The sequence below is a fragment of the Talpa occidentalis genome, unplaced genomic scaffold (genome assembly GCF_014898055.3).
Source record: "Talpa occidentalis isolate TD23 unplaced genomic scaffold, MPIMG_talOcc4v2.1, whole genome shotgun sequence".
NCBI classification, from domain to species: Eukaryota; Metazoa; Chordata; class Mammalia; order Eulipotyphla; family Talpidae; genus Talpa; species Talpa occidentalis.
The window spans coordinates 79,735,044-79,762,425 of NW_026555331.1; the positions used below are offsets into that span (position 1 = coordinate 79,735,044).

Here is a 27,382-nt window from a genome sequence, read left to right on the forward strand (position 1 = left end):
ATGCCTCTCCTGCAAGCTGTCATCTTCTCTTCCCTCTGGGCTTGTGAGTTGTTCCCACATCATTTATGTTTATAGGATACACTGAGAAAACACTTTGTTGCATTTTGTCTATTATTTCTTCATGAAGATTTCACTTCTTTGTTTGCAGTTGGCTTTGGGCAGTTAAAGTTGGAGCAACATAAAATATCAATTTCCAGGATAAGATATCAGAGTGTCATTATATCTTGTAAGGTATTTTCTGCAAATTTTAAGAATGAGTACGTACACTGGTACCGACAGAAACCTGGCCAGAATATAGAGCATCTAATATATATTGTCTCGACAACAACCCTCGCTCAGCAGCAAATAGGTGGAAGGAAAAAATTTGAAGCAAGTAAAGACCCTCCTACCTCCACATCAAAATTGAGAATTAATTATTTAGAGAATGAAGATGAAGCCGTGTACTACTGTGCCTGCTGGATGCACAATATTAAAATCACCGCGGTAACCTATACAAAAACTAACATTAGGTCATCCTACCCACATCCTTCCCAATATGGATCAACACAGATCCTCACACGTGGGCACCCAACCTGGTGCCCATTTTCCCTCCGTCCTGCAGAGAGGGAGTCGTGTACTATTTTATTACAGTGGCCTATAAATGTGTGGCCTATAAATATATGTATCAGACTCAAACAGAAAATCATTGCATGCAGGGAATGTAGTGGTGATTACGCATCTTCTAGAATCATCACAGCATTTTTCAATATCATCTTCATTTATTCAGATTAATACACATAATTTGACCCTAAGAGAGATAAAATAGCTTTAAGTACCAAACTCCCTGCTTTTTTCAACTCTGTCTGACCATCCACAAAAAATTCAGTATTTATTTAGTCCATTCATATTAGAGAAAATGTGGGACAGAGCTCACACCTTCTCTTCCTGGTGGTGGGGAAAAAAGTATTCATTCTTCTTGAGGGATTGTTACAGTCCAGCCAGCCGGCTTGACTTTGCACAGACCTTACACGCCCTGGAGTTTGGGGTGGAAGCTTAAATTCTCACACCCAGGTGAATTCCCCGATCACTCCATTTTCCCGAGGATTTTGCTCTCAGCCTGTTCAGGATAGTAGTGACCATTTCTTCAGAGCTTCTGTTCTTTCTCATGAACAATTCTAATGTAATTAAACAATGGACTGTCATGGAGGACCATGGGCCCAGGGTGAGTAGAAGCTCATTTCCAGTTTGTTTTTTCTCATATAGCCTCAACAATTCTTTTCTTTCCCCTTCTTAGCAGCACTCAAAATATAAATTAAATTTGATCTATCTGAGTCATAATCTGTGTTGTGATATCTCATTAATTAAAAAAAAAAGTACTCCAGGGTTTGTGCTTATGGAACACTAGAAAACATTGATGGGACACTGAAATTTCTGAATTACCATTGTAGTACCTTAGAAAATAAAGATTTCATACCCAGGTCCTGAAGCATGAGTAAATTTCAGAAAGATATACATATAGAATGAACACAGCAGGTATGTTCTTACATGTTTGGACCATGATCTCATAATGTGGAGTTTCAGGGGGAACGGTTAAGTGCATACATACAAGAATCATCCTTCCCCTATCCCAAGATGTATGAATTCATCCCAGGGATTTCTTCCCAGATCTTGAGCACTCTTTCCAGATCTGTCAGCACCATGGAGCTCAGGAAGCCACAGAGCTTCTAATATCTGTAGCAGATCACGACGTAGCCCAATAAACTATCTGAGCCACCACTTCCTCTGAGACACCAGAACTAGCCCCACCCTCCACTACTGGCCTAAGACCTTCTGCTCACAGGGACCTCACTTTCTCACCTTCTCCCCGGAGCCAACCAGCCAACAGGATGCCTCTCCTGCAAGCTGTCATCTTCTCGTCTCTCTGGGCTCGTGAGTTCCCCCCACCACCCCATCATCTAAGTCTATAGGAGACACTAAAAAAATTCTTTATTGCTGTCTCTGTATATATCATTTGATCACAAAGATTTCACTTCTTTGCTTGCAGTTTTCATTGGGCAGTTAAAGTTGGAACAACCTAAAGTATCAGTTTCTAAGGGAAGATATCAGAGTGCCCATATATCTTGTAAGGTGTCCTCTGCAAACTTTAACAATGATTACATACACTGGTACCGACAGAAACCTGGCCAGAATATAGAACATCTAATGTATGTCCTCTCAACAACAACCCTTGCTGAGAAGCAAATAGAAGGGAAAACCAAACTCGAAGGCAGCAAAGACTCACGTACTTCCACTTCAACCTTGAAAATTAATTACTTAGAGAAAGACGATGAAGCCATGTACTACTGTGCCATCTGGGACCACAACATTAAAACCGCCAAGATAACCCACACAAAAATCAACTCTAGATCTGTGCCCACCCATATCCTTCCCAACAGGGGCACCACAGAGGCCTCACACCTGGACACCCATCCTGAGCCTCTTTTCCTACAGAAAGGGAATCATGTACTATTTTATTACTGTTGAGATGTGATCTATAAATTCGTGTATTAGGCCCAAGTAGATGTCATCGAGTGTTAGGCAATGTGCTGGTGACAGCACATCTTATAGTCATCACAGCACTTTAGCAATGTCATTTCCTGTCTCCCAATTAATATGCATTATCTGAGGCCAAGAGAGATAAAATAACTTTTAAAATGACAAATCCCCCTGCTTCTTCAACTCTGTTAGGTCATTCAGAAGAAATTCATGTTTATTCCCATATATAATGCATGAGAATTGGGATGGAGCTCATTCCCTCTCTCCCTGGTGTGGGAGGACAAGCGTTCATCTACTTGAGGGGTTGTTGCAGCCCAGCCAGCCCCCTCATACTGTGTAGTTTGGGGTGGAGGGTTACGTCATCTCATACCCAGGTGGATTCCCTCTTGGCTTGCATTTGCCTGGGATTTTGTTGTGAGATGCTGTAGTGGCAATAGCGCATGGCAAGCAGAGGGTCCAGCAACCAAGCCTCCCATCTCTCAAATCTTGCTTTCTTTCTCTGGCCTCTTCTGTAGTCGTGCTGCCTTTTCTCCTCTCAGCTGCCTCTTGTAGCCAAGTGATGCCACCCTTATATCCCTGGCCTCTAGACTTCGGTGTTCACCCTTGCACATGTGCACACACCCATCCATGTGTCCACAATCAGGTACACGTGCCCCACACCCACACCCCCAAGTGCCTTCTGCATCAACACGATCAAGGCCGCAGGTGATAGCCACAGAGGCTAGTGGTGTAAAAAGCCTGATTAATTCCATTTACCCTACAGATTCTCATGATCAAAGTGGTCATTCAGCTACTGGTCTTTCTTAGACACTATTCTAATTCTTTTAGGTTTAATTCATGTCATGCTTGTGACAATACTGTGACAATATTGTGACATTGGTACTGTCATGTTGCACATGTGCATATGACCTTGTCTGGGGTCACTGAGTGAATAGGGTAGAAGGCTGGTTTCTCCTTTTAGTGTCTGTCCTTGTAGCCACCATGTACTTTTACTCTGGAAGCCAAGGAGAGAAAATGTCTCTAATCTGTGATTCCTACACCTGAAGAGCAAAGTTTTCTCTGCAAATGAATTACTGAAACAAATAGAGGACTATTCTATGGTGAGTTTGAATATAATGTTTGTCTTCCTACAATAAGTATAAATACTATTGCAGATTTGACATTTTGAAAACAAAGTATAAAATCTATCAAAATATAAAATACAATTATATCCCCTTTACCTGCCTAAAAAAAAAAAGTAACAGAAACTATTAACCTCTTTTAGAACATTTTCTTATAATAGTCTTCCCTGAACACCCATGGAATACAGCTATGCCAATTGATTTAAATACCAAAAGCAATTTACAGATTCAATGCTATTCCAATAAAAATTTCAATGACATTCTTCAAAGAAATATAACAATTATTGATGAAATTCATATGGAATCACCAAAAACCCCGAATAGCCAAAGCTCTCCTAAAAAAAAAAAGAATGGAATGGAGGCATCACACGCCCAGACTTCAAATTATACTACAAAGCCATTATAATCAAAACTGCATGGTATTGGAACAATAACAGATACACCAACCACTGGAACCAAATAGAAAATCCAGAAACAAACCCACAGATTTATGGTCAACTAATCTTTGACAAAGGAGCAAAGAATATGCACTGGAGCAAAGAAAGTTTGTTCAATAAATGGTGCTTGGAAAACTGGGTTGCTACATGCAAAAGAATGAAGCTTGACTACTACCTCACACCATGCACAAAAACCAACTCAAAATGGATTAAAGAACTAGACATAAGACCTGAAACCATAAAATATATTGAAGGAAATATAGGTGAAACACTATATGACATGCACCTCAAAGACATCTTTACAGACACATCACCCAAAGCAATGAAGGCAAAGATAAACAGCTGGGACTACATCAAATTAAAGAGCTTCTGCACAGCAAAAGAGACAATAACAAAAACAAAGAGAAACCCCACAGACTGGGAGAAAATTTTTGCACACAACACTAATGATAAAGGACTGATCACAAAAATCTACAAAGAGCTCATAAGACTCAACAAAAACAAAGAAAATAATCCAGTCAAAAATGGGCAGAAGAGCTAAAAAGAAACTTCTCCAAAGAGGAAATGCAAATGGCCAACAGGCATATGAAAAAATGTTCAACATCACTTGTAATTGGGGAAATGCAAATCAAAACTACAATGAGATGCCATCTTCCACCAGAGAGAATGGCACATATTAAAAAAAACTAGCAACAACAAATGTTGGCAAGGTTGTGGAGAAAAAGGAACTCTCCTGCATTGCTGGTGGGAGTGCAAACTGGTCCAATCTCCACTGTGGAGATTTCTTGACCTAAAGCTAGTGCCTCCATATGATCCAGCAATTCCACTCCTAGGTATTTACCCAAATGACATAGAAACATTAATTCCAAAGGGCACCTGCATCCCTATGTTTATAGCAGCACTATTTACAATAGCTAAGCTTTGGAAACAACCCAAATGCCCAAAAATAGATGACTGGATCAAGAAGATGTGGTACATATACACAATGGAATATTACTCAGCAATCAAAAAAGATAAACACATGTACTTTGCAGCAACATGGATGGAGCTGGAAGGGATCATGCTCAGCGAAATAAGTCAGAAAGAAAAAAAAAATACTGGGTGGTCTCACTCATACCAGGAATTCAGAAAACCTAAATAAGGGACCAGGAAAAAGACTAATTGATACAAAGTAAAAATCAAAATCAACAAGCAACTATACACCAGAGATGCACTGGCGGGGGGAGGGGCAGGGAGAGGAAGAATTAGGGTCAAAATAAGGGGGGTGCAATTGTGTAGGGAATATAACCAAAATAATGCATACATTGTGCAAAAATGAAAAATGATGTAAGAATTATATAAACTAAAATATTAAAAATAAAATATCTTAAAAAATAAATACTCTGTTTTTGAACTCAATGGCAGAGGTGAGTAACCACATTAGAGAGCTTATGATCCACAGTGTCCAAAATAACTGTTATCTGACCCTCTCTACAGAGAACCTTTGCTGTGCCTGTTCTGCAACCATCCCAGGCCGGGTAGGTTCATCATGGTTCAGGCAGTTTGAAAGAGAATCTTGGAGCCCTTGGCATCCTCCCCACAGGTCAGGGAAAACAACGCAGCAGGGAAACAGCAACTTGCAAATCCCTATAAGCTCTTTCCTCTCCTAGCCTTTCTCTGACACTCTCCACGCTCCCTACTGCCGTATGATCTTCTGCCTCGTGGTCTTCTGCCGCCCTCCTCATCCTCTGCTGCCGCCCTTACATGTTCCATCTCCCAGCTCAAGGGTGCCCACGCATACGTACACTCACACATACCCAGGGGCCCGCCATCGGGCATGCGTGTAAGACCACAGGTAGCAATCATAAATGCTAATGGTGGTGGTGGGGCAGTTGGTGGGGGGAGGTCGGACCTGAAAACTTCCATTTACCCTGCAGTGCCCTGTTGTGCAACATGGGGTAAAGGAATAAGTTTATAACTATAACTAAAATTCAAAAGGAATAGGAGAAAATTTTGACAAAATTTTCCTTTTTACTATATGAAAATGAAAACAAAGCTCGCACATCACAAGGCAACATAAGGTAAATCAAGGACAAATTATGAAAGTCCGGCAAGATGGCGGCAACTGAAGGTGCCAGGGTAAAAAAATTGATGCAAAGGAAATCCAAAGAATATAGGAGAGAAAACCTGATTATCTGCACACACAATTGACTTTTCAGTTGTCAGAAAGGGGTAAGAAAAAAAATGGAGAGGGTCTCCCTGGTGGTACAAGAGTTAAGACGCTACCTATGAAGCTGTCCGCAGCCTCTGCAGCACAGCGCGAGTTCAATTCCCAGCCAGGGAGAAACCCACATGGCACAGCAGACCCTCCTGACCCGCCCACTGTTGCCCTCAGCAGTGTACTTTGGTCAATCTGCCTGTTCTGCTCCCCACTCTGGCCTGTACCCCAGCTCTTGTATGCATAAATCAATCTTAAAAAAAAGAAAAAAAATGGAGAAAGCATACATTTCACAAAAAATGAAGAATGATGTAAACCTTTTAAAATAAAATATATTTAAAATATCTAACTTAAAGAGTTAGAATGGGATAGCGCAGCCCACAGAAAGGCGGAGAGGCTGTGGTGCAGAGTCCCACACAGCTAGTGATGCAAGGACATGCCAACATTAGGACTCCTAAGACCTGGCACTACTTGATAAGGAGGCGTGTGAGCACCCAAGATGGAATGTGCAAGCTGGAAGCCACAGACCTGGTGGCACAGAGTGAGGCCTACAGGCATATCCTGATGCTCATAATACAAAACAGGTAAGTATACCCGAACTGCCTCATGGGAGAGGCTATTACAGAGCCTTACTGAGATAGCCAAACACCTGCTACCGCCCACCACAGGCTGAGATACCTAAAACACCTGCTGCCTCCCACAAAGAAATGCTTCACAGCAAGGAGTTAAAATTCCTGGTAATCTTTTCATGCCTATACCCGGTCCTCTTTTATGCCCACTTCCCCTCACCAGTGCCATACCCCTAACTAATCCAACAGGTGCAAAAACAACAGTTGAAAACCTGTCCTTACGAAAGGCCGTATAAAACTAAAATTGAGGAGATGAAGGACACAGGACTAATACCAGGAAAATAAAACTGAGGGAAGCCTCCTTTTCGTGGAACTGTAGAAGTCTACTCCTAAAGACACTAAAGACAAACTCTAGTAATGATCCCTGAAGTATCAGGAAAAAATAATTATAAAAAAAAATTAGCAGGCAGCTATAAATTAGAGACATTCAGCAGGAAGGAGAAGGGAGAGGGATTAAAACAGGGGCGGGAAGAGCACAAGGGACTATGGTGGTGGTGCGCAGCAGAACTGGTGGTGGGAATTTTACGGGGACTACACCTGAGAGGAGAAATCAACCATTGTACAAAAATGAACAATGATGTAAAATAAACACATAAATATTTTTTAAAAAGAAATGATCCCGAAAAGTATAGTCTTAGTGTGGAGCATGACAGAAGGAGAATTCAGGGCAATAGTCCGTGCAATGCTGATGGAAGATTTATTTAAAAAAAAAAAAAAAAAACAGAGTATTTAAAACAATTTAACAGTACAGAACTTTGACAGTTTAGGATTTCCCTGCTCAGGTGTAGTCACCTTAGCACTCCTACCACCCAAGCCTCTGTTTTCCTCTATCATAGTCCTTCGTGCTTCTCTCACCTGCTGGTTCTCATCCTGTTCTCACCTGTCTCCCTCCTCCCCTGAATGCCTCAGATCTATAGTCAGCTAAAATTTTGTTGAGGATTTTTGCAACTGTATTCATCAGGGATGTTGGTCTGTATTTTTTTCTTTTTTTGTGATATCCTTGCCTGCTTTTGGTAACAGAGGAAAGTTGGTTTCATGAAATGTGTTTGGTAGCATGCCTTCTTTCTCAAATGTTTATGGAAGAGTTTGAGAAGGATAGGTAGGTAGTATTCCTCGTTTGGTAGAACTCGCTAGTGAAACCATCGGATCCTGGGCTTTTGCTTTAAGGGGAGTCTTTTGGATATTGTTTCTATTCCCTTTCCTGTGATCAATCTGTTCAAGTTTTCTATTTTTCCTGTTTCAACCTCAAAAGGTTGCATGCTTCTCAGAATTTGTCCACTATTTCCAGATTTTCTAATTTGTAAGCACAAAGAATTCATAGTAGTCTCATACGATCCTTATATTTCTGAGGTATCTATTACAACTTCTCTCATTTCTTATTTCATTTATTTGAGTTTTCTCCCTTTTTGGTAAGTCTAGATAGAGATTTATCCATTCTGTGTATTTTTTTTCAAAGAAATTGCTTTGCTTTGAATAATCTTTGAAATACCTTTTTAAATTTCAGGTTTTTCCACTCTAATATCTATGAGTTCTTTCCTTCTACTAGAAGTTGGTTTTATTTGTTCTTCTTTTTTCTAGTACCTTCCTCAAGGTATAAGTTTAGATTAGTCATGTGAGCCCTTTCTTCTTTTTCATATGGGCCTGGATTGCTATTTACATGTCTCTGAGGAATGCTTTTGCTGCATCCCTTTGTTTCTGGGAGGTAGTGTCTTCATTTTCATTTTTCTCCAAGTATTTTTAAATTTCTTCTTTGATTTCCTCATTAACCCTCATTGTTCAGTCTCCACATATTAGAGGTCATTCCAGATTTTTTTATGGTTGATTTCTTATTTGATAACAATGTGATCAGATGGGATACTAGAAATCATATCTAAATTTCAATATTCATGAATTTAGTGATGCTTGCTTTGTGATCCAGTATATAGTCAATCCTGGAGAATGTTCCATGTGCTCTTCAGAAGAAGGGTGCAGTGCTTTGTTAATGTATCCTAAGCCCATGTGGTCTGACTCTTTATTTAAGATTATTGTTTTCTTATTTATTTTCTGTCTGGTTCATCTGTCCATGATGTAGCTGGCTAATTGAAGTCCCCTGCTACTATTGTTTGGTAGCCAATGACTATTTTAAGGGTAGTTAATAGTTGTCACATATATTCTGGTACTCCTTCATTTAGTGCATATATTTTATGAATAAGCCTTCCAGATGCATTTTCCTTACTCATTATAAAGTGTCTATCCCTGTCTTTTGTTACCTTATTTAGTTGGATGCTTTTTTTTTTCTGACATAAGTATGACTATCCTTGCCGTTCTTTGTGTTCCATTTTATTTTTTTCTGACAGTTCACTATGAGGTCTGTATTTCTTATCTTTGGAGCTTGGCTGGGTCTCCTGGTGGCAACAGAAAGTTGGGTTTTGTTTTCTGATCCAACCAGCTACTCTAAGTCTTTTGATTGGCAAGTTCATCCCACTTATACATGTTTGAATGATTATTTGTATATGAGAACTTTCTACTGCCATTTGGTCTTGAGTTTGCTGGTGCTATTTACTTATTTCATCTCTTATGCATTTTCTTAATTTTGATTGAGATAGGAGTAGTCCTTTCAATACTTCTTGTAGGAGAGGTCTAGTGTTTGCAAACTCTTTCAGTTTTTAATTGTTTTGGATGGCCTTTATTTCCCCATCTTACCTGAAATTATGTTTTTGGGTATAGTATTCTTAGCTGGAAGGTTTTTTTTTTTTTAAGATTTATTCATTTATTTTTACAAGCACTGGGTACAGTCAGAAGCGCAGGAGGGTGAGAGAATTCACCAGAGCCAGAGCGGGGAGCAGAACAGGCAGACTGACAAAGTACACTTCTGAGGGGAGGAGTGGGCTCTACACCACTGGGGAGGCCCTTCAGCTGGCAGTTATTATTTTTGAATATTATGGATACATCTTTCCATTCTCTCCTTACCTTCAGATTTTCTGTTGAGATATGTGATATAGACCTGATTGTAGTACTTTCTCTTGAATATCTTTTATTTGTTTTTCTGAATTATCTTATATTACTTTGACTTGCCTTTCTGTGCTTCCTTCCTCTGTCAGTTTCTTCATTATAGCTGTTCTGATCTCTCTACCTGATAATGAGATTTAGTCACTCATCTTTTTGTTTGAATCTGGAGAGTTATATTAACCTTGAAAAGTTGTACTCTCTTGAGTTCTCATATTTCCATGTATTCTACTTAGTTTCCAGCCAACTTTATTAAGTTCTCCATATTTTATTATTTTAATATATTTAACAGTAATTCATGGTATTAAACTATTTTACTTCCTTGAAGGAAGTACAGTGGTTTTGTTGGAACATTTATTTTGGTCTTTGCTGAATTCTAGATGTATTGGGATCTGTTTTTTAGTTGCTGGGTCAGCACAGAATGGGAGGGAATTGGAAGGGTCCAGAACTTGGTGTGAATTAATGAAGCTCGCTCTTATTTGATTTCCCTTCTAATAGCCCTCCTCCCTATAATATGGGATGGGTGATTTGACTTTCCCAGTAGTCTCAGTGCACCTCACAATGTCACCCTGAGTCCCAGAGTGTAGGGAGGGAGAGTGTAATTCAAAATGCATGCTCTGCTATTCTCTCTACTAAAGAGCAAGCCTGTTTGGAGCACCTTAGCTCCTTCACATAGATTTAACCCTCTTTTAAAGATGTTTTCCTCCATTGCTCTAACCTATGTCTCTCAGGCTTATTGTACTAGGAGCTATAGTTAATAGGGATCAGGCTCTGCTATTAGCCACTAGACTCTAGGACTGGTGAATGGCAGCTGGATTCTTGACTGCTGGCTAGTGGCTGGGTTCCATGGCTGCAACAGGAACTCCACAACTGGTGGGCAATAGTGAGGGACTCCATAACTGGGGGTGTTCTGAAGATAAAAAGGGGCCTTCCCTTATCTTTGGTGATTTTCATGGCTCAAAGCAGGGAGCACTGTGTCTTGTGGGGCTGCCTCTTTGGTTCATGGCAAGGGTCAAAGGTTTGTGGCTGAGACCTTCTAGGGCTTACAATGTTAGGGCCACATACCAGTTCTGCTCTGCTTTAGGGCTCAGCTGATACATTTGAGGTTTCTAGGCTGAGTACACCTTGTCTGCCCAAGTGGTCTACATAGCCTCCACTACTCACTACACACCTGAACCCACCCAAAGGTAGATGTTACTCCTAGTAAATGCTGTAGTCCCAAGTTTTTCCCTCAAGAGTTATTGGCTATATTCAGCTGCAATCTAGCTGAGATTAAAAGGAGGTGGTGAGCCCTGAGTCTTCATTCTGTTGCCATTTTGATGCTTCTCTTTTTATTTAAACTCTTATATTGTTTTCTTCATATGGATTTTGTAAATTTAGTAAAAGATTTTTTAATATTTTCTTACAGTTGGATTTTATTGTGTAAATCCTTCAGGGTTTGTGACATATAGACAGCTCCTAAATGTCCAAATAATTTTGCTCAAGGTCTTACAATAGGGAAAAAAAAAAAAGACAAGGTGTCAGAAAGGGACTGAGTGTGCATCATTCAAGTCTAAAATAGGTTCAAAGGGTATTGACAGATCCAGAACTAGTAATTTGAAATTCTCCATTTATTAAAATTCCTTTCAAATATGATTTCCATCCTGCTCACTTCTCTTCACCCATTGTATTGGGAGGTGTAATCTTCCACGAGTGGGTTACCGCACACCATGACCACATGATATTTTCTTTCTTAGGGGAAAAGGGAATATTTGCTCAAGTGACTTCAGCCAGATAAGGGGAGATGAAGAGGACATGTGGATAGTCAACTCTTTTTGGATATTTCTCTATTTCCTAATCCAAGATTCAGGTTATAGAAGAGCCCCAAGAAGACTTCTTCTGTCAGTACATCAGAAAGTTGGATTTTGTTTTCATTTTAGCTTAAATGAGGGATCTTTTAGATCATTGGAGCTAGAATTCTACAAATTTGTTTTTCATTCCACAAAAAATAGTATAGCCACAGAAATTATTTTCTCATTTGACAACTCCTAGTGAGGAATCATGTTACCAAATGGTAAAAATGACCTTATTAAAGTGGAAAGCTTTGAGGAAGATGGATCAATGGGGGAAAAAGGGTCAATGAAATGAAGGTGGATTGAAACGAGACTTTTGTAATGATCATAATATAGGACCAATGTCGAAGTATAAAGCTGTATACCTGAAACCATGCATTGTTATAAACCAATATTACCTCAGTTGCAAAACTCTGAGAACTATATTCATATTTCTCAAGTATGTTTTTGTTGGTGTACTTGCATTTTCAGTTACTGAAGCATTTCCTCTTTTCAAAAATACTTTGTTAAATAATAAACGATCTGCTCTGGTCTTAGTGGGAAAAGAAGGCTCTTTCCTTTGATACATTATATCAGCAGTTTCACAGAATTGAACACCTGGAAATCAAAACAGTCTTAATTCTCGGAATGCTTTTCCTTGGTAACATATAAAAGTTGTTCAACAGCTGCTGCTGTTCAGTGCTTTTCCTGTTCTTATCCTTCCTGTTTTTATCACCACTTTCCAATGAATACCTTCGCTTCGTGGAAAATAGACATCTGCTATGATTTATCTGAGGAAATCTTAACGAAATACCAGATGCCACAAAACCTTCATTAAAGGACTTCCACAAGAACTCCAAGTATCAGGTTTCCTTTACAAAGTGCTTAACTGATAATCATGGCATGTCTCCGAGGAAAGCATTAAGATTTTTGCAGAAGCTGTAACCAATGTGGAAGCGCAGGCTGGATCATGTTATTTGGAGAAGGGACTAAGCTCATAGTAATTCCCCCTGGTAAGTATTATTTTTTCTCTTCTTACTTCTTACTTCTTACTTGATCTGTGATTTCAAAAAAAAAAAAAAAAAAAAAAACCAACAACACAAAAACCCTGCAGATAATGCTTATCTCATGCCACATACTTGGCCTTAGTATATGAATAGTAGTTTTTTGCAGCTCCTGGTCACTGTACTTGGAAACAAAACTACTTTGTAAATGGTTTATTCATTTTCTTTCATATAAGCTGATTGAAATTCTAACTTTGGAAAAGCTCACTAAAGTAATGGACACCGGATAGACATTAAAATATTTGGAGGACCATGTGTGTAAACCATTGCTGTAAGTTATTGTTTTAAAATATATTTCTTCTATTGGCATTTAAAGTAAGAGACACTTTTATTAATTATCTCCTTTTTATTTTTGAGTTGAAACAGTAACCTGAAAAACTATTTTATTGGGTTTGATCTCATCTTTAACAGCAATGAAAATAATTCTTATTATTTTAGACCATAAATAAATCTCAATTATTCTATCTAGTTTCCTAGAAGGTATAATGAAACTAGTCCAAATTTCTGCTACTGTAACTCATAATACTATATTCATGAGCTGGACAGACTAACTTATGAACTTTATTGTGAACTCAATATGCCATTTCATCTCCTAAGTCCATGAAAATTGTTTGTATGGTTTTATAGCCTCATTTGTTCATCAACTGTATCAGCAAATGCTGATTAAGACAGCTTCTGTGTTGTATGCTAGCTATGTAAGTTTGAACAAGACACAGTCCCAACATTCAGTAACATCTAGACTAGTGGGTAAGAACTCTAGAATCTGACTTGATGGGGTTTTATCTTCTTTGGTATGTAGTGCCAGGGAGGTAGGAATTCTTGGATCCATGAGTATTTTTTTCTTTTGTTAATTTATAAACCAGTTATTGCTTCAAAATCTATATATTTTATTTGCTGAAAGAATTTTATTAAATGACCTTAAATTACCCCATTAATGAGACTAATAGTATTATATAATAATTCTTTAGGGTCATTCCTCAATAGCCCTTGGAGGAGACCCTCATATTCACCTTTCACAGAGAAGGAAACTGAGACTTAGAGATTTCAGTTATTTACCAAAGTTACATGACTAGTCTCTATGCCTAAGTGTGGGAAACAATAGAGACTTTTCTATTCCAATGTGCATGGTCTATGCCACTATATGCTATAGAAATATTGTCATGTTTTAATATAATGAACATTTACTTTTCTATATCGCAATTTCTTAAATAGCTTATATATTATATTACATATATAATATAATATATATATATTATTACTACTCATTTGGAAACAATGTTCTTCTTCTGATCATTATACTAATATTACCTCTGTCCCTGTAATAACTCAAGTAAGTCATGCTGAATATACATTTATTAAAATAATGAAAATAAGATTTGTAGGGCATTTCTGAAAAATAGCAAGCATTTTGACACCATTACATTAAATATTATTTCTGAATGGGCATCAAATTTGTAGAAGATTAAAGATGATAACAGAAAAATGGCAGTAGTACTAAATTTCATTACAAAATTGTTGAAGTCAAAAAAGTCCCACTCATGATGGGACCACTATAGAAACACCCAAACAAATAGAATTCTCTAATAAACAGCACAGAATTATACATCAATGCCCTGGACATCAGGGCAGTTTCTAGCCCAAAGGAGTAGTCCTTCCACAATGATGCCTGAGAGACCATCACTGAAAATTCATTTTCTGTAAAAACTACCTCATCTACGATCAGTAGGAAGTGAATTCTTGAGAACTCCCTTTTCAATCAATATAGATACCAATCCCTCAGCCCATATAAATTTAATATTACTTGTAGAACAGATTGGAAATTCATTTCCTTATATATATATATATATATATATTATTCTTTCTGATCCTCATTGAAAGTTAAAGTAATAACTTTAAAGTAAACTCTAGGCAAAGAGTTGACTTTATGAAAACCTTTTAAGGAGAGATATTTGGAAGTTTCAGGTAGACATGGAGAAAAAAGAAAATTATACTCTCCAATATGTGGGGGAGGCAGGAAAAGCCCAGGAGGAGAAGGGTCAGTTTTTCAATTTTTGAATACTCTCAAATCTAATGTGATTTTGCTTGGATTTCATCTTTTTTATTATTAGCTGGGCCAATTTTTAGGTATTTATATAAATATTGGAAACATACAGGTATCATTTTAAAAAGCACAAAAAGATACTTCCATAAGGCTTTTCATACAGTGAGGAAAACAACAGATTCAAAGTGTTGGTCCTTGTTCAATGCTGCAGGTGAATTTTCTTTAAATTCTTCGCTAAAAGATAGCCAATTAATGTAAGCCGGGTAATGTAAGTGCTACAGGCTAGGCGCTAGTGCTAGCTTAGAATTCTTGGGTTTGGTCTACTTTGGTCATGAATCATGGTAGTATATTTGGAGAGGTTGGTGATTGTGTCCATGTCCTTGGAAGCAGTTGTCTGCTGACCTTGTATGCTGGACATTTATTGACAAGGAATTAACTAGTTAGAGCATCTATGGGTCCCTTATAGGTGGGGATGTTAGGAACATTCAATATGCTTGATTGGAAGATTTTTTAAAAATAATTTAGATATTTATTTGATTCAAAATATAACCAAGTATGAGCCAATGGATTAGAAATGAAGAAAAAAATTGCTTAACTTGTTATTTAGTCAGATGATGGTTAATAGCAAACATCAGTACTTAACTGTGAGCCATAGTTAGGAGTGTATGCTTTTTTTTTTCTTTCCTAAATTCAGTCCAGTAAATTTGTTCATTTTTTGTTAGTCTTAAAGATGGAATTTTAACTGGAGGTGGAAGAACATATGTTAAGAATGTTTCCAGCCTACACATCATTCAGATGAACATTTTCAAAGAATTTTCACAAGCTGATAAAGCACTAAAAAAATGAAAGAGATGCTATATTGTGGTTTCCTTGGTACTTGTGAGCATAGGAACAAAGGAATTCATAAATTGAAATGGAGCTTTCTGGTACTCTTTTTTTTCCATCTGACTACATACACAATATATTTATAGCAACCAAATTAAAAATGGTGACATAGATAAAATTGATGAGGGTCATGAAAAACTAGTTTAAGAGGATGTGGTACAGGAAAAATAAGAACTTTAATTCTGGGTTATCATTTTCTATATCATTATCTCTTAGCAAATATTGTTTGATTAACTGGTTAATGTTTTATTAACAATTAAAATTAATACATTTCCATCATGGAACAAATTGAAAATACAAAGTATCTAAAATTTAAATTTTATGGTGATAATAACCACTTCTATATTTTGATATGTTTCATCCATTAATTTTGTTAATGCCACAGCTGTCTCAAGTGAATACTGGAAAGATTAAGTGTAATTTTCTATCATGAAGATTGAATATAGGACAAGAACAACACCTGAATTCATGAGAATTCAAGTTACCTACCACTTTTTGGAGCCCTTTATGAAATCAGCAGTACAGATAAATGTATTAATTATCATCTTGTCTACAGATCAAACAAATGGTCAATATTTGCAAAATATATTTAATTCTAAGACTAAATGTTACCTGCTTCTAAAAATGGTTAGAATGTATTAAGCATTATCCAGAATATTATAAACCTGATTTTAAGGTGATATTTCCTTTTCCAGTATATATATCTGGGAGAATAAAATAAGAAATGTTTTAAAAATTGAATATATAAACTTATAGCAATATAGTGAAATAAATAGCCAATTATTACCTATGTTAATTAGATTATTCCTGAGTTAAAGTTATATCATATAACCCTACTTCAAATACAGTGTTTTAAACCAGTGTTACCTCAATTAAAAAAGATATTTTCTAAAAACCAATCATCTCAAGTGAAAACACAGGATCAAACTTTACACATGAATTTCAAAAAACATAACACCATTTTGTTCATCTTCACCTTTATTATTTTAGTTTTTACTCTTGAGGGAGACTAAAGAGCATTCAATTCTATAATTTCTTTCTAATTAATACAGTTTGTTATAATGTATGGCACATTTCAGAAAATAAAACTTCAGGGGTTAGGCATATCTATAAATATAATAATTACTAAAAGACAAAATAGCATTCCATTAAGTAGTTCTAAAAGTGAAAAAAAACTATCAGTGAAATGTTATTTAAAGAATGCTGCCTTTTTTGCTCTCTACATATCTATATAGAGCAACATTTTAAGTTTTCTCAATATCTGAGAGTCTGTTTTGGGGTACCTATATGATGTTATCACTAATATTTTATATGAAAAGACAAATTACTGTTTACTAAAATTTTTTTTCATTTATTATGTCATTCTGTCTCTGTGCAATTACAAGCATGAAGTTCAGAGACTTTAGCCCACAAATCTTTGTTGAATTTTTAGGTGCTAGCTCCAAAACTAGCATTAGTTGAGTTTATTTTGGGTTGCTATCTTTTCCAATTAATATTTTTTTATATCATACAGTATTAGAAAATGACATTTTAATATCTAAGTTAATCAAGGACTGAAAAAGACAACCCATGTAGTGTGAGGGATGACTTTGGGGAAAAACGCCTCACCTTATGCTCTGGCACTTTCATTCTGTTTGAATTGTTGGATGTTTTGTGTCTATGTCACAGAACTAGAATATTCTTTCGTCCCTCCTGTCATAGTCAAGATAGTCCTTACTAAACTATTAACCTCTGGGGCAGAAGAAGATATAAATTAAAGTGTGCAAAATTTTGCAATTTATTACACTATTTCAAAAATCCTCTTGAGAAGACCTGAAATTAAATACACATACTGTCTGACCATAATGAAAATGGAGGATCAAAAGCACTAAGGAAAGCAAAGAAAAAAAAAAAAAAAAAGGCCTGTGAATATCTAGTAAAAGCCCAAGGTAAAATTTTATTTTTAAATATAGGAGAAAAGTATAGTAGAGTAATATACTTTTTATGATAAGATTAGGTGAAGCACAAGTTTTCAAATATCATATTCTTTCCCCACTATATAATTGAAAGGACATTAATGTGGAACAGACAATGGACAGTGCCTTCAACCTTCATTTTATAAAATGAAAAAAATGGTCTTTAAACAACCCATCTTACACCATCACCTCATCATTGCTTTGGGGCCCATAACATTTAATGTTATTTACAGGAGGTGATCCTCAGCAGATATGGTCAGGCAGGTAACATTTTTTTTTTAAGATTTATTTTTATTTATGCATACAAAAACTGGGGTGTAGGCCAGAGGTACAGGGGGAGGGACAGGTGAGAGGATTCACCAGAGACAGAGTGGGGAACAGAACAGGCAGATCAACTGAAATACACTGCTGAGGGGAGCTGCAAGGGAGACAGGAGAGGTCTACTGTGCCCTGTGGTTTAGCTCCCCCGCCGGGATTGAACTCAGGCCCCAGTGGCTGTCAATAGTTTGATAGTTTGTGACTTTAATGCCTGCGCCAACAGGTAGGCCTCCAGGCAGGTAATATTTTAATGACCTAATGTGATCCTAGGAGGATGTGTGTATCAGGTATCTTGCCATTTCTCTAGGCATTTTCCTTGAAGACCCGTGGTCAGGAATTTGAGGCTGAACTTTTGTTGAGCTGGATAGATGTCAGTTTTAGAATGAAATTTCTGGTGAGGCTTGGAATGCAAAAATATAGAGATGTGGACATATGAGTGAAGCAGTTCCATATTATTGCACATACCAGACTATAGGCCAAGTTGCTTTTATTTTCTCAACACAGGGACAATGCAGATAAGCAAATGATTGCCTTAGTCATGTGTGTGTGTGAAAGGCAGGTTTCCCGTGATGGCTAGTAATTCAGGACATATTAGTATAAAATGGAGTGCAAATGAAGGGAGGAGTCTTTCTCCCTAATTCCCATGGATCTAATTGCAACCCAAAATATTAAATTCCTATTAGTAAGGGCAAAATTAAAAAGTCGTGTTGGAGCACATCTATATCAAATTCCTAAAAATAATGATAATCTTCTTATTTCAATTGCCTTTCAGATCTTGTTTCACTTTGCTCTTTTTGGTTTCACTTTGGATCTTTACTTCCCTGCTGCTGGGGATGTGCAATTGATTTACACTTACATCATTTTTTCCAGATAAAGAAAGCACCACAAACTTAATTTCCTTGATTTGCTCAACCATAGAACTTCTTATGAGCAAAATAATGCAGGAGCAGAACCCTGATCTTGAATCACAGGCAATCACAGTTCCTCTAGAATCTGAAAAACTCATAAAAGCTATAGCTGCCCTGGAGTTTTTGATACAGGTTAAATCACTGTGGAATAACTATGTAAAACATTTTGGTGATGGAACAGAACTTATTGTTACAGGTAAGTATTAAAGAGTTTATTTTTTTTCAAGGCAATAATAGAAGGAAGGCAAAAAATTAATTAGGAAAAATAATAAAATGTTTAGAAATAATGGGATGTGATAAGACTAGATCCTTAGGAAAACTTTGGAGAGCTTTTAAAACCAGTCCTTATAGTGAAGGATCTCATAGACAGCGTAGAGTAGATGCCGGAATAGGATCTGGCTTTGTGCATATGTGGACTAAGTGCTCCCTGCATAATGGGTGTAGCTACGATGAAAGTGTTTGGCTCAAGGGCAAAATTTATTTTTACGAGTAAGTTCTTTCTTTTCTGATGGTGAAAGGGCATTGCAGAAGAGCTGGGACTTTGGAATTGGCCCACCTGGAGCTCTGGTTCCTCCACTTTCTGCTTCTGTGGTCTTTTATCCCATAAAATAGGACAATGCTGTGTATCCAGCATGGGTTGTATGAGAATCGAATGAGGTTGTGTGAATGAGCACTTAGCACATTGTCTAACACATGGTAGTGCTGGATTGAGAGATCCCCTGTTCAAAGTCAGGGGAGATTGTCTCTAGTATGGAGAATTATTTGCAGCCAATAATACTGATCTCAGACATTTTCCAAAGGATCCAGCTGTATTTCTAGTTGCTCAAATGAAATTATCTTACTGTCCTTTCACACACAAAAATAAATTTAGAGATTTTTTTTTCTTCAGTGACCTTTTTCCTCCCTTTTCCTCAAGAAAGATGAGATCAAAATTTTTTTAATTTTGTTGTCATTTTATATGTTTTAAGCATTAATCACATACCTTAACAGATATAATCTCTGACACCAACATTTATTGACCATAAAATTTATAGCCAATGCATTTGGACTTCATGGTCACATTTATACGAAAATGTCCAAAATATAGAATCAATTAATTATAGTTAGAAATAACATGAATTTGAAATTCATAATTTGAATATTATATAGTTTTACTTTTTTGATGAAAGTGATATGAATAAATATAGACTACAAGTCAATATCAATATAACTGCTTGAAATATACATTCCATAGAATATATAGTAGACTTGGTAAATTTACATAAAATTCATATTGCCAAATCTTAATGACATATTAATAACTTAGGCATTTAACTCAAATTATTGAAATATGAAAGTCAATTCATATAAATGAATTGGACAGGCTTAATTATTTTTTTTGATCTGGTTTCTTGCCCATATATCATGAAAATCATTTCGAACGTAAAGCTGTTGATAAGTTTTAAAAAGAGTGTTTAAAGAAAAACATGCAATAAAAGATTAAAATATAAGCACTAACAATACAATAATCAAATTCTAGTTACCTGTTTCTTGGGGAATGTTATGGAAGTTCAAGATTCACTTTGTCTTGAGAATGTAAATAATGGAGATAAGGAAAGAGGATAGGAAATAAGAATATTATATTACCATATATAAACTTTCTTGATGTTAACTGATTTTCAACTTCATTAATATAATGAATTAAAAAAGTTTCTAATAAAGTTTCTATGAAGAAGAAAGTTTCTAAGAATAACATTAGATTATTTAATATATTGACTAGGACAAAAATTATGTAAATATAATGTCCATTTGCAAAATTTTCTTGTTTTACATAAAATTAAAAATAAAGGATAAGTTTGGAGAAATACACACTATCTATTCTTATAATCTTCAAATACTATTTGCATTAAAAGCATAATGTATGAAATTAATAAAAACATATTGTAAACTCATTATTTTTACACAATTAAAAATTCAACATTGCTTAATGATTTAATATAAAAATTCATGAGCTTGGCAACACAGTCCTCAAATAATTTTTTCCTTCTCATTTAAATAAGAAATCTAGTTCTCTTCATAAGAAATTGCCCACTGAATTAAACTAACTCCAAACTAGCTCAAAAGGACTATTAGTATAATACACGAGTTTCTATTGAAAATCAACTTAGAAAGGGTTCTAATATTTATAATTTTAATCATTAAATTTACAATAAATATATTATCAAGTAGCATTTTAGTAGTCCAGTTACAGTAATTTTTAAATGTATGGTTTATTTTGATGTGTTTTGACATTATGTCTGCAAAAAGTGCTGGAACCATAACTTTTAAGTTTAGAACTGTTATATAGACACTTTATTCAGTGTGTGAAAAAGAAAACAGGAAATCATGGAGCTCTTAGCCAGCCCAGCAGCCATCCACACAGGACAAATAATAAGCTGTATGGGAGAACATAGAATCAAAATAGTTGTCATGATTAAATTTGAAATTAAATTCCACATAAAATGTGATTATGGTCAATAGTTTCTAAACTAAAAGAAAATTCTGACACATTATTTGATAAGATTAATATAACAGCATTTCTGAAAACAATCAACAAATATTTCATAGAAGTTTTGGAAATATAGCTATGTTGCTCCTAAATTCTATGCACCATAAATAATTTGAAGGTTCACCTTTAATAGTGCCCTACTTAGAAACCTGAAATGATTGAGATATGAAATGATATGTTACATAAAATTAGAAATCACCTAGGAGAACGCTATTGCTTCAGAGTAGCCATGGGATCCACATTTGAAGCTGAAAGTTCAATTTGATAAGCTGATAAGTACACTTGGAAGTAGATTCCATTAAAAAAATGACTGATGTTTACAAAAAAATCAGTCTTCCATATGGCATTTATTTATATGGGTAATATGGTAAACATGCTACGTTGCAGAATGGTTGGGTGAATACAGTGTCAAGGAACATGAGAATGTGTTTTTTGATCAAAGTACATAAGTTAAAAAAACCTCATGAAATAGGAAGGCAATCACATTAGTAGTCACCAAAGGTTCTGTCTATAAGTATATCACCAATGTTATCTTATCTCCTCTACCATCACTACCACCATCCACCTTGAAAACATGATACACTATGATAGGAAAAAAAAGCATTTTTAAAGATAATTTATATTTAAAAATAAATGTTGGGAGCCTGATATAGGACTGTTACAAGTCATATGTCGGTATGAGAAAACAAGGGTCAGGTTGTAATCCAGGCTCTGTCTCTTTATAGCTCTGATATTGGGCCCAAGTTACATAATTTCTTGAACCCAATTTCCCATTGAAAATAAGTACAGCAATAAGTACCTCACAAACTATTATGGATAAATGACCATTTAAAGATAGCACCAATACTATGGCATCTCTTCTTTCTTTCATTTCATGCTGAGTTGTTCCAAACAACACAATAGTTGTGTTTCTCCAGTAGTTCTTTTCAAGTGCTATTCCACTTCTTCCACAGATCAAAATCTTAATGCAGACCTTTCACCCAAGTCCACAATTTTTTTTCCTTCAATTGCTGAAATAAATCTCCATAAGGCTGGAACATATCTTTGTCTTCTTGAGGAATTTTTCCCTGGTGTTATTAAGATAGACTGGAAAGAACAGAATGGTGGAATTCTGAAATCACAGGCAGGAAATACCACCAAGACTGGAGACACATACATGAAGTTCAGCTGGCTGACGGTGCCTGAAATGTCAATGGATAAAGCTCACATTTGTGTTGTCAAACACGAGTTTAACGGAGGAGGGAATGACCAAAAGATTTTCTTTCCTTCAATAAATAAAGGTATGTATATAAATATAAATATAACCTTCCAGAACCACTTCTCTCTTCCCCCCCAAATAGGATACAGTATCTTGTTGGTCAAGCTTTGTTTTTGTTTTTATTTTTAAGATTTATTTATTTATTTATACAAGCACTGGGTACAGTCAGAAGCGCGGGAGGGTGAAAGAAGTCACCAGAAAGAGAGCGGGGAACAGAACAGGCAGACTGACAAAACACACTGCTGAGGGGAGCAGCGGGGGGCAGGAGAGATCTGTGCACCATGTGGGACCCTCACTCGGTGACTGGGGATCGAACCGGTGCTACAGAGGCTGTGGGCAGCTTTGCAACCAGCGCTCAGCCTCTGCACCACCGGGGAGACCCGTTAGTCAAGTATTAAAGAAAATTATACATCTTCCTAAGATAATACATTTAACAGTAGCATAAGTGTCCTGCTATTTCCCCATAGATTAATATACATGAAAAAAAAACATGAAAAAACATCAAAAAGAAAAAATTACTAATCTTTCCTCAGTTTCAGTTTCATCACCCCAAAAAGTAGGAGCATGGTGATGTGTGAGGTTTTCATATGGATTAAAAAAAAAAGCCACTTACAAGTTCGCACACAATAACTGTTCATAAAGGGATTCCACTTTTGATGATCTTGCCTTATCAGGAAATAATAACAATTAAAGTTCGTTGAAGAATGTTCTACTTAGCAAGAAAAGTCACTTTCACTCTTACTTTGCAAAGATGCGAATATTTCGAAACCAGATTTTTATCAACACATTAGATTTGGGTGTGGATTCTTGGAATAGCTAAATAATTTTGGTACTGACCCCTCAAGTCAGTAGTGTGGTATGTGCTGAAGTCTAAAGCAGCCCCCTTTGCTTTCTAGTCAAGAAGTATTTATTGAGCAGCTACCAGGAGACAAACACTGTCCCAGGACCTCTGACTACAAAAGAAACAGATGGTTTTGAGATCACCACCCCTGCTGTGATAAAAAATGAAAGCAGTAAGTTTCTGCACATGCCTTGATTTTCTGTAATGCAATAGCACATTTTTTTCTCCTGATCAACATCAGTTTTGAACTGATGTAAAAAAGAAAAATCTATCTATCTATCTATCTATCTATCTATCTATCTATCTATCTATCTATCTATCTATCTATCTAGCTATCATTCTAGCTATCTATCATCTACACACATAGATATACACTGTCAAATAATGGACATGAACACTTAATACATGTTGTTATTCCTTCTAGATACTGATAGCTATGCTACAAAAGTTAGTCTGGAAGATGAAAGTGGTAAGTTTTTGTACTTTTTTTTTTTTTTACCCAGGAAAGCATGGGATATTTTATTTGAAATATCCTTTCTTTCCCCCTTCTGTTTCTATACACACTTATTCTGTTAAAGTTCTTTAATACCAGGAGTCTCCTTTGTCTTTGTGCACATGGATGGCTGTACCCCTTTAGAGTATGAAGTTTGGGGGCCCCAGGGTCTCCCTGGTTAGCATGCTAGCACTTTCACACATGTTAGTCCTCAGTAAGATTTTAGCATTTTTTTTTAATTTAAGTTTTATTTTTTATATTCCCCATACAATTACAACCCCCTTATTTTGACCCCAAGCCCTCCTTTCCCCCCCCCCACCCCCCATAGAGTGTCTCTGGTTCATAGTTGTTTGTTGATTTTGATATTTTCTTTCTTATAGTTATTCATTTTCCTGGTTCCTTATTTAAGTTTTCTAGATTCCTGCTATGAGTGAGACCATCCGGTATTTTTCTTTTTCTTTCTGGCTTATTTCGCTGAGCATGATCCCTTCCAGTGCCATCCATGTTGCTGCAAATTGCATGTGTTTATCTTTGTACATTTGTTTTTAATATCTGCTCTAGCTTGTATTTTCTCCTTATCACTTAGCTTTTGAGCTTCCGTGTTGTAAGGTAGAAAAAAAAGTATGGATTTTGCATAAAAGGTATAGTGACATTTTAAATCTAGTATTTTAAAAATGCTAGGTGGCATCTTAACTCAGTAAATGCTGGTTTGGGTACGAGATGACTGACATTAGTGTACAGTCATGTGCTCTGAATTATTTTCACAAAGGACTTCATTCCTTTGTGTTACTTTTGTTTCTAACGTGTGGGGCACACAAGCTATCAACTTGTTTCTAGATTATTTTTTAAGCCTTTGGTTCATGCCAGTAGCTAATAGGTAGTGGCACAAAATGACACTGAGAACTTCTTATACAGGTGATTGTGCTGTGTTTAAATGTATTTTCTTGTTGAATTCTCGTAATTCTCCGATGAGGTGGTACAATATCTTCCTAGCTCCCTCATTTTACAGATGAGGACAATGAGCTAAAATTAAGTTCCTTGCACCCTGTCACTCAGCTAGATCTAGGGTTCAAGCCAGGGCATCTGATCAAGAGTTAATACATGTACTCACAACTTCATTCTTCTGCTAAGAAGTGGTTATAGAGCAAGAAATCCCAACATTAAAGGGCTGAGATACAATGGACATATTGGGACTCGGGGGTAAGTGCGTGGGTTTGAGAGTGCCATAGACTCGACTTTAACTTCAATTCTTTAGATTATTCATTGCATGAGTATGAACAAGAAACTCACATTTTCTGAACAATACTTGTCAATACATCTGCCATTTTGGAATAACAACATCAAAATCCATTATGGAAGAGATACAGTCATCTTTGTGGCATGTCTAACTTAGGGTTGCTTCTTTAGCTGTCACAGAATCAGCACTAGTTTCTAGCCCTTTTCCCCTACATATGTGCCAAGAAAGTGACTAAAAGCATTGGCTCCAGCCCTCAATCTTCCTTCCTATTCCAATATCAAGGGGCTCCTGGCCTCAGCTAACACCTTACCTGATCTAGGATAGGGAATTATGAGCAAATCAACTCCTGAAATTGCTTTTAATACCAAGTGCTAATGACTCTAGAGTACTGGATTTATAAGATAAATCATATAAAAGGGAAATTTATAAAGGAAGAGACTCACTCACCCTGAATTCATTGAGTAACGTATCTGGCCAGGCTCATCATCACTTCTCATATCTTGATATCATAAATTCCTAGAAAATTTGAAAGGATATTATGTGCAATTATAACATCATAGCCACAGTGAAAGACATTCTTTTTTTTTAAAGATTTATTTATTAATACAAGAACCGGGGTATAGGCGAGATGCGTGGGAGGGTGAGAGGATTCACCAGAGACAGAGCAGGGAACAGAACAGGCAGACTGATGAAGTACACTGCTGAGGGGAGCAGCAGGTGAGACAGGAGAGGTCTGTGCGCCATCTGGGACCCTCGCCAGCTGGGATCCTCGCTGGCCAGCTGGCCGGGATCCAACTGGCACTGCAGAGGCTGCGGACAGCTTCACAGTGCGGCGCTCAACCACCTGCGCCACCAGGGAGGCCAGAGACATTCTTTACTAAAAACTCCTACCCTCTCCACTGTCAACACACTCAAATTCCCATAGATTCTGCCCTTTCTAGGAACATCATTGCACGCATAATGTGGAATAGCTTCTAAATCAGCAATTCAGCTTTATATTTATGCTTAACCTTAGATGTGGATATATATTGCGTTTGGAAATGCAGAAATACAGAGTAGTTAAGAATGTAATTTTTTTTAAACTTGTTTTTTTTAAAGATTTATTTAAAAAAATAAAATAAATAAATATAAAAAATAAATATACAATAACTGGGGTACAGGTCAGAAGCGCGGGAGGGTGAGAGAATTCACCAGAGCCAGAGTGAGGAGCAGAACAGGCAGACGGACCAAAGACACTGCTGAGGGGAGCAGTGGGCGAAGCAGGAGAGGTCTGCTGAGCCTTGTGGGGTTCTCCCTGGCCGGCGGGGAATGGAACCGTCGCTGCAGAGGCTGTGGACAGCTTCATAGCATGGTGCTCAACCACTGAACCACCCGGGAGGCCCAAGAATGTATTTTTTAACATGTTGCTGGAGTTGAAATCTGGTCTGGAACTTACTAAATGCATGACATCATGGAAATTATTTCCCTCTTTGGTAAACATTTAATAAGAGTAAAGATTTGCATACATAGAGCTCAGAATAAGTGATAGGCATATGATCAGTGGCTAAACATTATTAATTTTATTATTATTACTTGGAGAAATGGTCTGGGTAAAGAAATGCTAAAAAGTATTTATCAAAGTTAACCCCCCATAAGATGCGTTTAATAGAGATGAGACCCCACTTTTCGATATTCTGGAATTTTCTACCTGAACATAGCAGAGGTTGTTGTTTAACTTGACCTGACACTGGATTCTGCTGCTGTTGCTGTTTGTTGACCTTGGTGGTGGGGGTGGTTGTAGATGTTTACTTTGGTTTTTAGTGGTAGGAGGATGTCACTTCAATGTTAGCTATCAGAAGTAAATAATTGTGTCCTGAGCCCTATCAGTGTGTCCTACTATTTCAAAAGAAACTAATCACAGGACTTTTCTTAGGGCCACTGAAGCTTCAGCTCACCCAGAGCTCTGCCATCTACACCTACGCCCTCCTCCTTCTCAAGAGCGTGGTCTACTTTGCCATCATCTCCTGCAGGCTGTGCAGGAGAGCAGGAGGCTGCAGCAACGGAAAGAGTCCTTAATGATGGTGGCACAAAAGCTTCAGCTTTTGTTAACATTTAATGTCTCTGAAATGTCTGCTGAGGATCTAGCAGGATGGGTCTCTCTGGGTTTGGATTATTAGAGTTC

General features: G+C 36.8%; 1 gene segment (V, D, J or C); it reads left to right on the forward strand.

Annotated features, from left to right (window-relative positions):
* On the forward strand, positions 1–27,382 carry LOC119245258 (T cell receptor gamma constant 2-like). The segment is given in 7 exon segments: positions 1–43; positions 149–459; positions 12,641–12,707; positions 22,346–22,672; positions 23,547–23,663; positions 23,916–23,960; positions 27,134–27,382. Coding segments are annotated over 7 exon segments (1,053 nt in total).